At 41.5% G+C, this 13,580-nt stretch overlaps 1 protein-coding gene across 1 annotated transcript; it reads right to left on the bottom strand.

Annotated features, from left to right (window-relative positions):
* Window positions 1–2,788: 2,788 nt before the first annotated feature.
* Window positions 2,789–12,744, bottom strand: LOC135494679 (transcription factor Sox-2-like). The gene has a single exon (XM_064782878.1). It carries the CDS (start codon window positions 12,587–12,589, stop codon window positions 11,651–11,653), a length of 939 nt encoding a protein of 312 aa, XP_064638948.1. The 5' UTR covers window positions 12,590–12,744; the 3' UTR covers window positions 2,789–11,650.
* Between the last annotated feature and the right edge of the window lie 836 nt (window positions 12,745–13,580).

The following is a 13,580-nucleotide window of genomic DNA, read 5'->3' as shown; positions in this document are numbered from 1 at the left end:
GCCACGCTAAGTTGTTGTGAAAATATTTCTCAATCTTGTTTGCGTTTCCCCGATATTTTTTTACATTGGAACAGAGTTGGCGTGTTGTTTTATATATCGATTACACGCCTTGTTTATAGTGTTATAGCGACAAAGGTCAAGGTCAAAATATCGGGAATTGGAGAAAAAATCCGAAGCCACCTGTTTTCGGGGCGACTCTCATAGTTCCAGTCGAATAAGACTCACAAACATACATCGATCACGATGTCACATGAAAAGCAGCGCCACCTCCGAGCATTGATTGACTTCAAATTAGGCTATACTCATCACTGCCAAAGTACTTAAAGTTTTGAAACTATAAGTGACCCTTGCCTTGTACATATTTGATAAAATAAATAAAGTCTTGTAAATACCTTTATTGAAAATTTCATGTACATGTACATCTACACCAGGCCTTTCTCTACAAAACTGTAGTTGAAGCATTGGTTTTTATTCATATCACTAAATTAGCCGCAAGTTTATCAGTATTATGTATGTGATGAAACACAATTTGTTACACATGCTAGATAAATTGATACACTACATGCTAAACAATGAATTCAACTGGAAAAATCCAGGGAAAATAAGAACTTGAATATATGCTAGCTTTCAGCTTCATAATCCCATAAAACACCCATTTCATTCGCCCACAATCAATCATGAAAAATGTCGGCAATTCTAATAGAAAGGTTAATATCATTAGAACTGTTATTTCGTTAATAATTCATCACACGTTCACCCATGTGTAACACATGTCCCTGTGTGACATATACAACTGTCACACGGGGTTGAGCTGTTACTCTGGCGGTTTATGTGTCATAACCATATGACACAGGGCAACGCCATGCATGACTTATTACCATGGTTCAGACCATGAGGGGCCAGGCTGTCGTAGCACACATGGTAACACACTTCGACCAAAACAGTTGCTATAAAAATGGCGGATTCTCAAATCGCATGTTTATATGTTTAAGTATGTGCAACTAAATGTGTTGATAATTTCCTGTATACATGCAATACCATGACTTGAATTCAACACAGGAATGCACATCCATCATTAATGCATTTAAAATTCTATTACAGTCATGCAAAACGCATATTGAAAATGAAATTCTTTCTTGTAGTATTCCAGGTGCTGCGTACGTGAACTTTTGACTTGATGTAATGCTGATCCGATGGTCATCTCACCTTAGAACTATATGAGCAGATTAGTGTAAGGGACGAGTGTGAGTATCGTCGCGAGTTCGTCCATCCAGTCCCCAGTCCTGTCCACTTGTCGGCAGTGTCCATCGGTGGGTCCAACCGGGGTCCAGCGTCGCCTGAAACCATTTTTTACCAACGAGAAGTAAATCCTGGAAATTTTGACCGAGAGTACAGGTGCCTTCTTTAGGTGAAGACTTGTCGGAAGCTGCCAGTGACAGAAATCAATGGCGAAGGTCCCTCGCACTTCTGATGGCTCAAACCATCATGTTGCATAAAAGAAGATTAAGAAGAAGACGGATGCCTCCTCTAGCTCAGCACATGGTATGATAGCCTGATACACAATATCCTCAAATGGGTAGTGTCGTATCCCATCAAATGGGTAGTGTCACCCCAAATGGGTAGCGTCACCCTGGGTAATGCATAGCGTCAGCCAGGTCAAATGTGCAGGTTCAGGAAAGGGTTGTCGATCAAATGCAACATGAATTGTGAGAAACTGATGAAAGATTATTCCGCTAACAAAAATGTACCATTGAAGTTAGAACTTTCCGATAAGTACACTTGTGTATCAAACCTTGCTCGAACTTTGTAGTATTCTTGACCTGGCTGTTTTCATGGATCGCGCAGGTTAACAGTCGGTCCACAGCATCAGTGCCAGTGACTTTTGATATCTTAACAGGGATGGAGGTCACGGTAAATTCGACTTGATCTTCCTGGCAAGGACCAGTGGGATAGTGGCTAACTTTCACACTCAACTGGAAGTTGAAAAGACGTGGGAATGTTGACAACGTTGTAGGTGATGTTGACATCACATGTATTTGTACATAACCTTCCTGACCTGACACACTAGGTGTGACGTAATTAGAGGTCCCATGAGCTAATTCCCGATGTCCAGTCAATGATTATTGTCACCTGATGTACAACATCATCTTATCAAATAACGATAATCTATTGACACAGGGGTTTGCTCACTTGGTACATTGATGCCCATTACACCAGTCACGCAGGCCGGAGGCGGAGGCTTCGCAAACGGAAAAGGCTGCTGGACTGGGAATCAACAATTGGGTAAACTGTAAACCATCCTCTGAGCTGCCCACCCCAGGGCGGTGAAACACTAGATGTACGTACATCTAAGTGCTTGTTGCAGCTTGCACGAAGTGGCTACCAATTGAAGTACACAGAGGTTTCTGCAGTGTTCTAACACAGTGACTATCATTCGAAACGTTTTTGGAGGTTTCCATGTTCTTGCAGCATGACAAATATAGCTATCATTTGCCGAGAGGTTTCCACAATACGGAATGGTTTTTCCGCATAATAGCTAACATTTGGTGTACTCCAAGAGGTTTCCCGAGTACGCTACGTCCTTTTTCAGCCTGTTAGCTATCCTTTGGTGCACTCACCAAAGAGACAGTTGCCACAGAAATGTCATCAGTCGCTTCAGTAAGTTAGAAATCAGTGTAAGATCAGACTCAGCGACTCACGCTGAAGAATGGTTCTATGGCAATAGAGGGGAGGCTTCCTGTTGAAGAGTATACGGGTCGATCGAGCAAAAACTAAAGCAACGAGTAAATTCATTTCGTAAAAAACCTGAACATTTTTTCTTGAAAATTCTATAGAATAATACATTCGCCTCATCTTTCGTGGGAACATAAAGTCATTTCCATATTCATTTACCAAATAATATACAATTTAAAACCACTGACAGCGTCCTTTTAACTATTGTTTCCAAAAAACAAAAACTTATAGATTAAAAATATAAGTCTTTGTTTTCAATGAATTGACATCAAAGTATACATGATTGACTGTAGGCTTCGTTCTCACCCAGGCAAGTTTACGGGCATTTGAACAAAATTATTTGAAATGTAACCGCATTGTGTGTCCACTATAGACTCACAAGGCTAAAGTGAGATTCATCTTCTACTTTAATTGGATCTACTAATAAACAAACCACTACCTACTATTAACAGCAGATTTGAAGCATTGCTCGTTCGATCAAATACCTCTGCTTATCACTTTATCACCAGGCACTACATGAATTTCGATGGCTACAGAAAACATCAAAATAAATTCGCACATATACGATTTCCGCAGCGCGACGAAAATCACAGCGATGGCGATTATCAACACTGTCACAAATCTAATGCTGATATACCTGGGTTGATTATGTGTTGCCTAGACGAAAGTTGCCTCATGCTATAAAGGCTAGCTGTATTTTACGGAATGAAACGACACGTAACCTTCCGTTCGGTCCCGTTTTGTAAAATAGAGTAAGCCTGCTATGAACAGCCATGAGGGTGTCAAGTAATATTTTCACTTGAACTCCAACTTACCTACAGTCAAAGAAAAGTAACGCCAAAATTATCCAAAATTGGATTTGTCATGTAAGAAGGAAGAAGTTCACTACCCAAATACTGGAACCAAAAGTCAAGGAAACTTTGTTGTAAAACGTAACTTTGCCAAAAAGGAGCCGACTTTGCCACCCCAAAAACATTCGCCTAAAAGACCAAGAAGAGTAGAATCAAAGAAGTATTTCTGTGGAGATGAAGGAATTCGGTCATAAAAGGAATGTTTTGTGATGACGTATCCATATTTTGGTAGATATTTTAACGGTGGCAAAGTTAACTTTCATGAGGCATAGTTAAATTGTGTTACAGTATGAGACTGTACTGTGTGTAAATACACAGTATTCGTGACATCTGGTCCAAAGGCTTGTATAATTTACACACGATAGTTTTCTAGTCTAAAAAAATCTACTTGGTATTCAATCTGAATTTGAATTTGGGGAAATGAAATAACTTGTATGTCACAAATTATAATGAGCGGATATAAAGAGTGACTGCGCCAACGAATGAATGTTTTGCTGTTCTTTGATTCGCCACCTAAAACTTTTTCCATTTTCAATTTCGCCTATATCAACCATTGCTTCGAACTTGGTACCAGCAGTCATCTCAGTCATTAAGGGGTTAAACACAATGTCATCAGCAACACATAACTAAACCATTCTTTATCAAGTGACATTTGACCGAACAAGCAGTGTCAATGTCAAGTCTACGATTTCATTGGCATGGCGCTTTGAAGTAACTACACCTAATATGCCCCGTGGGGGAAAAACCTCGAGGCTACTAACTCAGATAGCGATATTCGCAGTCTTATACAAATTGAACTCTGTTCATACGGTAAAATAAAAGGGTTTTGCGTCTGGGCGAAACTTACCCATGGCCCGTGCCAAGTGAAAAAAATATGGCATCTGGCCAGGTGCGAGTTGATTTCATTGGCTTGACGACGTCCTAATATAGTTATAGGTTCGATACTGTTGAGAGAGGTTGGGATTCACAGCCTAAAAAGTAGGCCCTCGGCAGCCGCATCACCTTTATAAACTGGTATCAGTATTTTTTCAATAGTAAATACACAAGTGCACACCTAGCCATTTTAGAACGACAGTGCGACGAGGAATTTCAGCAAGTCAGGGTAAGGAAGTTCTACAGCATGTCAAAGGTAACATTTCGCAGGATTTGTCGGTTGTTCTAAAATGTTCTAGGCGTCACAATCAGAACTCTTACAGACGGACTGTTCAATACTCCGGTTAACGGGTGAGGCAACTCAATCTCGATGACAGCACGTTTGAAAAATTGCGAAGACAGGACTGGAACACAGATTTCAGCATTTACAGACAAATTCAAAATATGATGGGCAGTAATGTGAAAAAGTGCGGTTTATAAAACTTAAAATATTAGTCGGTCCGCGGTAATACAACGTCACAGTGGTATGATGCAAGTTCAGACCGTTTATTTAAGTAACTGCCTTTTCGATGTCGACGCAGCTTCTAACAAACACGTCTTTAAATCGCAGTCACAAGAATTACCATGATACACTATGATGAGACTCATTGAACGAAGATGGTTGTGCCTTACCAGGATGGACCCATTCTAAGGGAAAGACAGTCTGGGGACAGACACCAGGCCCTCGGACACCTGGCCTAACCTGTCTTCACCAAGGAACAACCTCAGAGACAACATCCGTAGAGAACGGCAGAGGTTTTTTCCGCTGTGTCGTAAATATCGCCAGCTATTTATTATGTGAAGCAGAGAATCCCGCGTTTAATTATGAAAATCACCACGGTAGCTGTCAGTTCAAACCAAGCACGAAATCTGTGGCGCGGCGTGGCCGACTCTGGTCCGCTGTGGGACTAGTGTGACGGTTCCAAGGCGACAGATGTCGTCGAGAAGTTTACTATCAGGTGCTGTTGATCTGGGCCACTTTGAAGACGAGTCCCATGATAACTCGTGTAGCCGGCCTGTGTCAATATCAAGACTGATTATCACCGGCACGCAGACATGGCCAGATGGGAGGATGGGGGCTGTGCTCTGGTGATGTCACGGCAAGGACGGAAACAGTACTGTCAAGAGATGGTACAGGTCGGTCCTAAATTTTCATTTTCCACGTGGACTGTATCGGAAACCAAGGCCAAACTTCTTCAACGGTTTGGCCAAGAGCTGGTTCCGATAGGATCCAGAGTTGTTTGGGGCCAACTTCGCTACTCCACTGTGTTGCAGTCGGCGGCTGCATATCCAAATGTGAGGAGAGGGGTGGTCCGGGGTACAGCTTTTGGGCTCGACCCCTCAAACCCCGGGATGGAACTCTGGAGCACGTCCACTCATTCTGAGCGGCGACATCCGCGGAACGGGCGAGGACACAACTCGACCAGGTCTCTATTTTGGTCAACGGGGGCGCAAGTCAAGACTTGGGGTGAAGGCAGGACTTCAACAAGATCATCGATTTTAGAGGGAAGAGAGAGAATAGGGTAGAATTCTTCTTTAACCCTAAGTAACCCACTGCCACCGATATTGCTTTGGAAAACCAATTGTACTGGGCATATTCGCTCAGGAGACCCCATCGCAACTTTTAAGGAGCAAAACTGCCTTGTAATGGAATACATGTATCGTTATCACTGCAGAAGTAACGTTGATACATCATTACATAGGTAATGTATATCATTACAGACGCAATGCAGCCACCTTAGATGTCACGACGGGCTTCTGAACGAGTCCACAGTAATTTCAAACAGGAACTCGTGTGTATACGATTTTATCTTTTAATACGAAGATATCAATAATGTACAAAATTTCTTTAAAATTTTCATCTTTCAAAGATATAATTTTTTTTAATTTGAAATGAAATATTCACCTTATGAACTGCTGACGCCATTTTGAGACCCAGAGCCAACTGTCAATAAATGCAATTAGCCCGTAATTGGGTGTCAATCACGTCAGATTCAGTCAAGAAATTCTCTTTGGCAAGAAATCGAAATAGGCAATCACACAGTGACAGATATTCGAACAACGGCGCTACTTTGGAAAGTGTTTTAAAGGTTTTCATTTCACCAAGAATAAATAAAGACTAGTCCTTATGAATTCTTGATTTTATCTAACTGCGAAGTATGGAAATGCAGATAGTACATGTCACTGAAATTGTTTAGATATTTCGATCATGAACAACCGTGTACTATTCTTTACGTCCAATTTAGGAAAAACAAACGTGCTTACGATGGCGTAGACATCTGGGGCCAGTTTTAGGTGACGCTACGACTGTGAATGCCTCACAGAAAAGGTAAGACTTTTCAAGTCCTTACGACTGCTGGCTGATACTAGAGTAACACGAGATGAACAGGCCCAAAAGATAACTCCGTTATTCGAATATTTAGCAACTTGCTTGAACCCACTGTAACTTTGCAGCCGCATATAAATCAGTAGTTTCCCGGGTCAAAATAAACTATATTCTAAAGGTACACTGTACATTTTCAACTAAGTAACATTCACCATTTTAGCACATGTTGAAATTAACAACACCTCAATGTGTAGTTTAGGGAGGAGTAAAAACCCGATGGAGACTGCGCTGATTCTGGAATGATTTTGAACACATCTTAAAAAGTTACACAAGAGCACCGTAAGTAAGTCTGGAAATGATACAAAATGAAATCATAAATTTGAGGTTTATTTTGAAGTATTTTGATGATGTTTGGTGATTTAAACCAGCAGCAGTCCCAAGCGGGCTTCACCGTCAACTTTCAGATGAAGACCTTATTTGAAGTTTTCTAAGCCTCCCTGAACAAAATATCGCCCTACCCACACTGTTAAATACCCAAAGACATCCTGACGCATCTAGACCGCAAAATGCCCAAATTCCTGCGTAACAAAATTTACTCGTACCATGAGGCCCATAATCTAGGCCTATGATACATAAGTCAGAAATTACGAAATTATACAGAAAATACAACATTGCGTTAGAGGCTGAGAGGTGTCATAATCAATCACATTGGAAAAGCTTATCTTGCCTTCTTGATTAAATAAACCAAATTAAATCAGGAATGAATGATAACCTTCTGTGTTTAAATCTGAATTGAAATCATAGAGGTCTCGTGAAGGAAACGTGCAGTTTCGAAATGCATTAGAACAAAAATCGAATTTTTAAATTCGCCGACTTTAGTTAATTGAAAACCCACAAACAAATTTGAAAGTTCCGACCACAGTAAAACAACTACACGGAATTACTGCAAAATGGCATAAGTTTTCAGTTGAACATTCACAAAACAGTCGCACTTTATTTACAAAATGTGAGCCCATGTTCTCATGCCCAAGCACGAGGTCCATGCTGATCACGCAAGCGACGCCATTAGAGAGCGCACGTGACATTCAAACAAAATGTCAGAACACAATTTTGAAACGAAAATCCACATTTTCGATTTAGTGCGATGTTGGCTTAAAAAAGGAACAGCGAAGATGCAAATTGTGCAATACAAAGCTGTTAAGCAATTGCTGTATAAACATACCAGGAACTTCGGATGGTTTGGGTTTCACTGCTTAAGTAGGCAGTCGCGACCAGTATTGACTATTCTTAACTGGCGGTGTTTCGTTCCCCTCTTAACGTCGAGGAGCTGCCGTAGAGCGATCGTACTGTATCTGAACACATACGACTAAAATTCAAAACAGTTTCAAGTGCGGTTGGCGAGATATGCTCCCGATATGTCGCCTAATAACCACGGCGCTCGATCATACATGTGAGTGGAGCCCCGGGAGTGGGTCCCGCCATGAAATCTCGACAAGTCCGGCCAAGGTTTCCCAGCAATACTGCGGATTTCAGAGGTGCCGCGGTATGATGCGAAACACACCCGTTTGAATTATGCCAATTCTACAATTTACAATTTTAAGTACTAGACCACTGAACTGTTATGAATTATTGAAAAAATATATTTAGAAACCACTCCTGTAGTAATTGTTGTGATGCTTTAAACTAAAATCGAACATACTAAGTTGTCACCTACAATAAAATGTGAGGTATACGCTTTAATTTCAACTGATGTCATAGGACTTTCAAGAGTTAAAATTACCAAGAGTTATGGTCGGGGCAATTATCGAACAGTTGTGAAGTCAGTGGTACATCCCGCCAGAACAGTCACTTAAGAACTTATTTAGAGTATGCCAATGTCTGCGTGTTGCATTGACCACGTGGCTCACACGAGGTTTACAGTCAGCAAAATCTTGCTGTACGAAACTACAGAAATACCCTGTTTAAACTTTGGTCCATTTAAGTTTGGATGGCCAACTCCCGCCAGAATTTGATGATAAAAACTCAATTTAATATCTTGAAGTTATCAAAAAAAAGAAGACTGATGACACCCGCAAAATTACACAGAGAACTTGACCTTAACTCGTAAATTGATGACACTGCGATAAGAAGAGATAATGCATTTCGAAACTATACGATGTAATAAGGAAAATACCAAAAACAAACAAGACTAAATTAGGTCCAATTCATTCCCATTCGGCAATTTGCAACTTCTCAAAACGTCTCTCGAATAGCACCTATTATATTTAGAAGGAGGGGCGTCTTTCGGATGGCACATCTGAAGTTCTATAATGTATGAGACAACTGCGGATGGGGATTCCGGAACGCAGTATGATTTGGAATAATTTGACATACAAGCTGGCTCATAGCGACCTGCTGGCAATAAAAAAATTCCTCAAATTACGCCAGTTTGTGCATTGATTCATTGTTGTACCGCAATACCTAACGTTAGTTTGTAAAGTTGAAAATGGTTTGCTTAAACTTATCTACTGGCAATGGCAAGAGTTAAAATAGTGCACTGATTAATTCGCAATGGCACGACTTAATTGAGGTAATTGTAAATGTCAATTAAATTGATGGAGATGCAATTCATGGCTAGAGAGTTGATGACATGGAGTGCGACATGGAGCAGTGATGTTTGCGCCTGGGACTTAAGACAGTGGCAGGGAAGCTCAGAAAAGACATGGGTTCCCGGCAAACTTTGGAGAAACTGCTGAGTTCCCGAAAGGAAAGTTTCCGCTCAACTCAGGGGAAGATATATAAATGAGAGTCGCCATGACGACATGATCACGTGACAAATTATGCAAAGTACATGACGTTAGGAGGAACATTTTGAGAAGTTGCAAAGTTTTAATTGAAAGCTAGCTCATGGCTCACGGACCATTTTACACGAGTTATAAAAATACCAAAATACACACACTTAAATTCTTCTCCTGTGTACACGTTTGGTCGTCTGTAACCATGACAGTGAGTCTGGCATGAACTTTAAACAAACTAGTTATACATGAAGTCTAATGATTATGGCCAATTTAAAGCAATTTTCATAATTTAAGCCATAATTCTTATTTAAGTCATATTTAACCCAGACTAAATTTAGGTACCATATTTGCCATTTTAACTGTTACTTTCCCCTCGCATAAAAAGTTTAGTTTCAGATAAAAATATTCAACAGAATTCAAGTCAAAATCGAACTGTAATATGAACAAATGCAATTGAATTTCATACTTGATGCTGGAACATATGTGATTGTCCCCCATATTCCATCCAAAAGACAGCCAGAGAAGCCATGATTTTTCAATCGGGGAACACAGAATAACGGATCCATATATCTCTCAGCGATCCCAATCAAAAAGAGAAAACACTCAAACTAGTTTGCAAAAAATGATAATTGGTTTGAAGTTCATGCCAGGTCTCGTTAAGGGTGATAAATGATGAGATTCACACCTGGCCCTTCCTAACAGGCCTGGTCCATCTACATTTACAAGCTGCCTAGTCAGTCAAAGACCAAATCAAATCTACGTTATATCAACTAAACCACTTGGGAGCAAAATATTCGTCCAGGTCTTAAGAAAGATTCTTATTACAGCTTCGCAAAAATGAAAAATTTGCGTTTTGTTTAGAAACTGAAGTGAAGACTGTGCAATTATATACAAAAAAGCGCTTGACACATCGTCAAAGGCCAGAACTCTAAAGAATAAACTTCCACTTAAATTTCTTTCTCTCTCTGTACAAGTTTGAGATACACAATTAGCACTGAACTCAATCTGTTCAGTTTCTTTACAGAATTTAAGACACGAAAAATAAAGCCTCATTATGAAAAAAATGGGGTGCCAACTTGATCATCATTTACAAGGAAGGTTGTGTCACTTTGACAATGTTCCTATTATGCATACAGAAAACGTACACTTTTCAACATTGTACCATTTCGGGCAGTTTCTACTGAAAAAACTCAAAAATTTGTTACAAGAAATTTAGAGGTTGCTTTTCATGAGATTCGCACTCAGAATCGTTAAGAAAGTTACCAAACCTTTGGTACAGCTACAGACAATTATCTATCAAACACGGTAAAAGTACAAAAGTATTTATGAAATTCGGTTTCAACAATAATCAGAAAAGATGAGTGGGATAGAGATTCCATAGACAGTGCAGAATTTTAAAATTCGTTTGTACACATACTACAACCCCAGTGCCAGTCACTTTGTCGTCCTGGTTCATAGCAAAAGACCAAAGGTAGAAATACCAGGTACATGGTATGATACCACAATCATGGTATAACAGGAAAACCCACGAGTCCACAAAAAAGGATAGATTTCTTGCACAGTTTTTCGTCATCTGCTGGTCAGGAGTAATTATCTAATGAAATGCTATCTGACCACAATCATGGACTTACGTGGCCGTCCAGAAGTCCCTTGATGGTACTCCTTGAATTTCGTATCAATATTTTAAGCCATATAAACAGCCCGTGTCGAATCTATGAGTATATCCTCGGTGCACACTGCCTACCGGGTTAGCGTAGCGCGGTGCCAAACTAGTACCTCGGCCGGCCCAGTCTCTTGCTTTGCCATGTGGGCCGCGGCCCACCACTCCGTGTTTCGCGCCATTGCTCCATGCGGGGCCATGTGCCCATGTCACATTTCCTGAGGGATCAGCACGCACGATAACAAGTCCGAATCAACAACTACGGCTTTGACAACCGTGTATGAATCATAGAAAATCCATGGCAAAACACACCGTTTTTTACACTTATTTTGTCCCTACAAAATAGTCTTGAGGTTGCTTGGCGGTACTAAGAATGTCAATGTCTGCTAAGTCACATGTGCGTCAGGGGCACCGTGTTGTGCGCGGAGGCCTCGCTAGCCGAGCTGTGTCCAGGATATTGTCCAACTGCCATCATTTGCAGCCTAGCTTGAGCATTAGGATCATTGGCATCCCCGGGTGGCAGGTACATGCTGATCATTTGTTTCAAATCTTCCGGGGGACATCCTCGCTGACCACCCCTAGCTATCGTTGTATGCGGTTGCGCCGAACTTGGCGGTTGCGGACTGCTGGATTCACATTTTATAGGCATTTGGCTTGGAGCTTGAACATAAGGGGCCATTCCCATGGACATTGTGTAACCACTGCTGCCGTTCATTGTATAAGACCCTGTTGTCATATTTGAGGACATCTGAGAAGCTGTTGGCATACTATACCCCGCATACTGTCCACCAAGACCCATGTGCCCTGACATGGCTGGATGCTGCTGATAAGAGTTCGGGTCGTGCATCATTGGGTAACCATTAGGCATATAAGCGCCATTAGGCATATGATACATATCTCGGCCTACCTGTTGGATTGGTCCTCCTCCTGGTGACATTGACATTCCGATACCGAATTTGTCCTTATTTTTCATCAGAGTTTTCGTTTTCCTCCTTGGCCTGTATTTATAATCGGGGTGTTCCTTCATGTGAACCGCACGTAACCGTTTAGCCTCGTCGATAAAAGGTCGCTTTTCTGATTCCGAGAGTAACTTCCATTCCGCGCCGAGTCTCTTAGAGATTTCCGAGTTGTGCATTTTCGGGTTTTCCTGTGCCATTTTCCTCCGCTGGCCGCGACTCCACACCATGAAAGCATTCATGGGACGTTTCACTCGGTCCGAATTCATATTCTTACTCGAGTTCTGTTGGCCGTTTTGGTTGCCACTTTGTACGTGTTGACTAACTGCCGTTTGCGACTGCAGACCCTGCTTGGATAAGTCCGTCGTCTCCATGTTGTTATCACAGTGTATAATGTTATACGGATCTCGTTCAATGGTTGTGTACTGGTCCTAACAGAGGTAGTAAAGAATAGAACGTGAAGGGCTCATAGAGCTAGGCCGTTATGTCTTGTTCATCTGTGTCCCCTCTTATTCTTTGGCTAATATGCTCCTATGACTCGGTCATATTGATTGGCAGAGGGATAGATCGAGTCCTATTCATCCAATCAGCATTCAACTTTTTGACAGCTTTCATGGATTCTAATTTGCTCGAGTTACTAGCGCCTAACAATACGCTGAGTGACGTATGCAGTCACAATGGCATAGGTGCGAGAGTGGCGTAGGCGTGGTCTCCACTGGTAAGCTATTGTCCCCAAGCTTGAAGCTACGCCTTGGTGGCCAATCAGCGTTGCGCGTCGCCAAACACGGCTTCTGTGTGTGGATTGTGATTACCGCCTGGCCCTCCGCAGGTGTTTGTGGCACTACCTGTGCATGCTCGGCGACACTGAGCGTTGGGAATGGTCAACACAGTAGCTTCACTAAACCATGATCACAGTTTTCACAACCTTTGGGAGAAATTGTGATTTAAGGACAGAAAACGCCGACAGTACTTCATGATAGCAACAAACCGGCACTTGCTTCCATATGAGGTCATTTCGCTCAATCAATCGTGCTAGAAATACAATTAATCATAAAAGAGAAGACTTCTGTTACTTCTGGACATTGAAATCGAATAAATATTCGCAAATGTATGACAAATCTGGTTCAGAATTGCCAAAATCCTACCCAAAAAGTCAGCATTTGCCGATGGATAAAATATCATGAATTTATGCGACTCAGAACTGGTCGATATTTTCACCACGCCCCTGGTCTATGAAATTATCCGCAAACAGCAGTCGGCGTGCGTGTATGGGGATGAACAGCAGCCAGAAACACGTGAAGCCTCTGTTAAGGTGGCGGCAACGCTTGCTAAGGCAAATTATGGCAAAAGCTATATGTGTTGTGA

The sequence above is a fragment of the Lineus longissimus genome, chromosome 10, assembly GCF_910592395.1.
Source record: "Lineus longissimus chromosome 10, tnLinLong1.2, whole genome shotgun sequence".
Classification (NCBI taxonomy): domain Eukaryota; kingdom Metazoa; phylum Nemertea; class Pilidiophora; order Heteronemertea; family Lineidae; genus Lineus; species Lineus longissimus.
The sequence above is the reverse complement of the archived record's forward strand: the minus strand, read 5'-3'. Positions and strand labels throughout refer to the sequence as shown.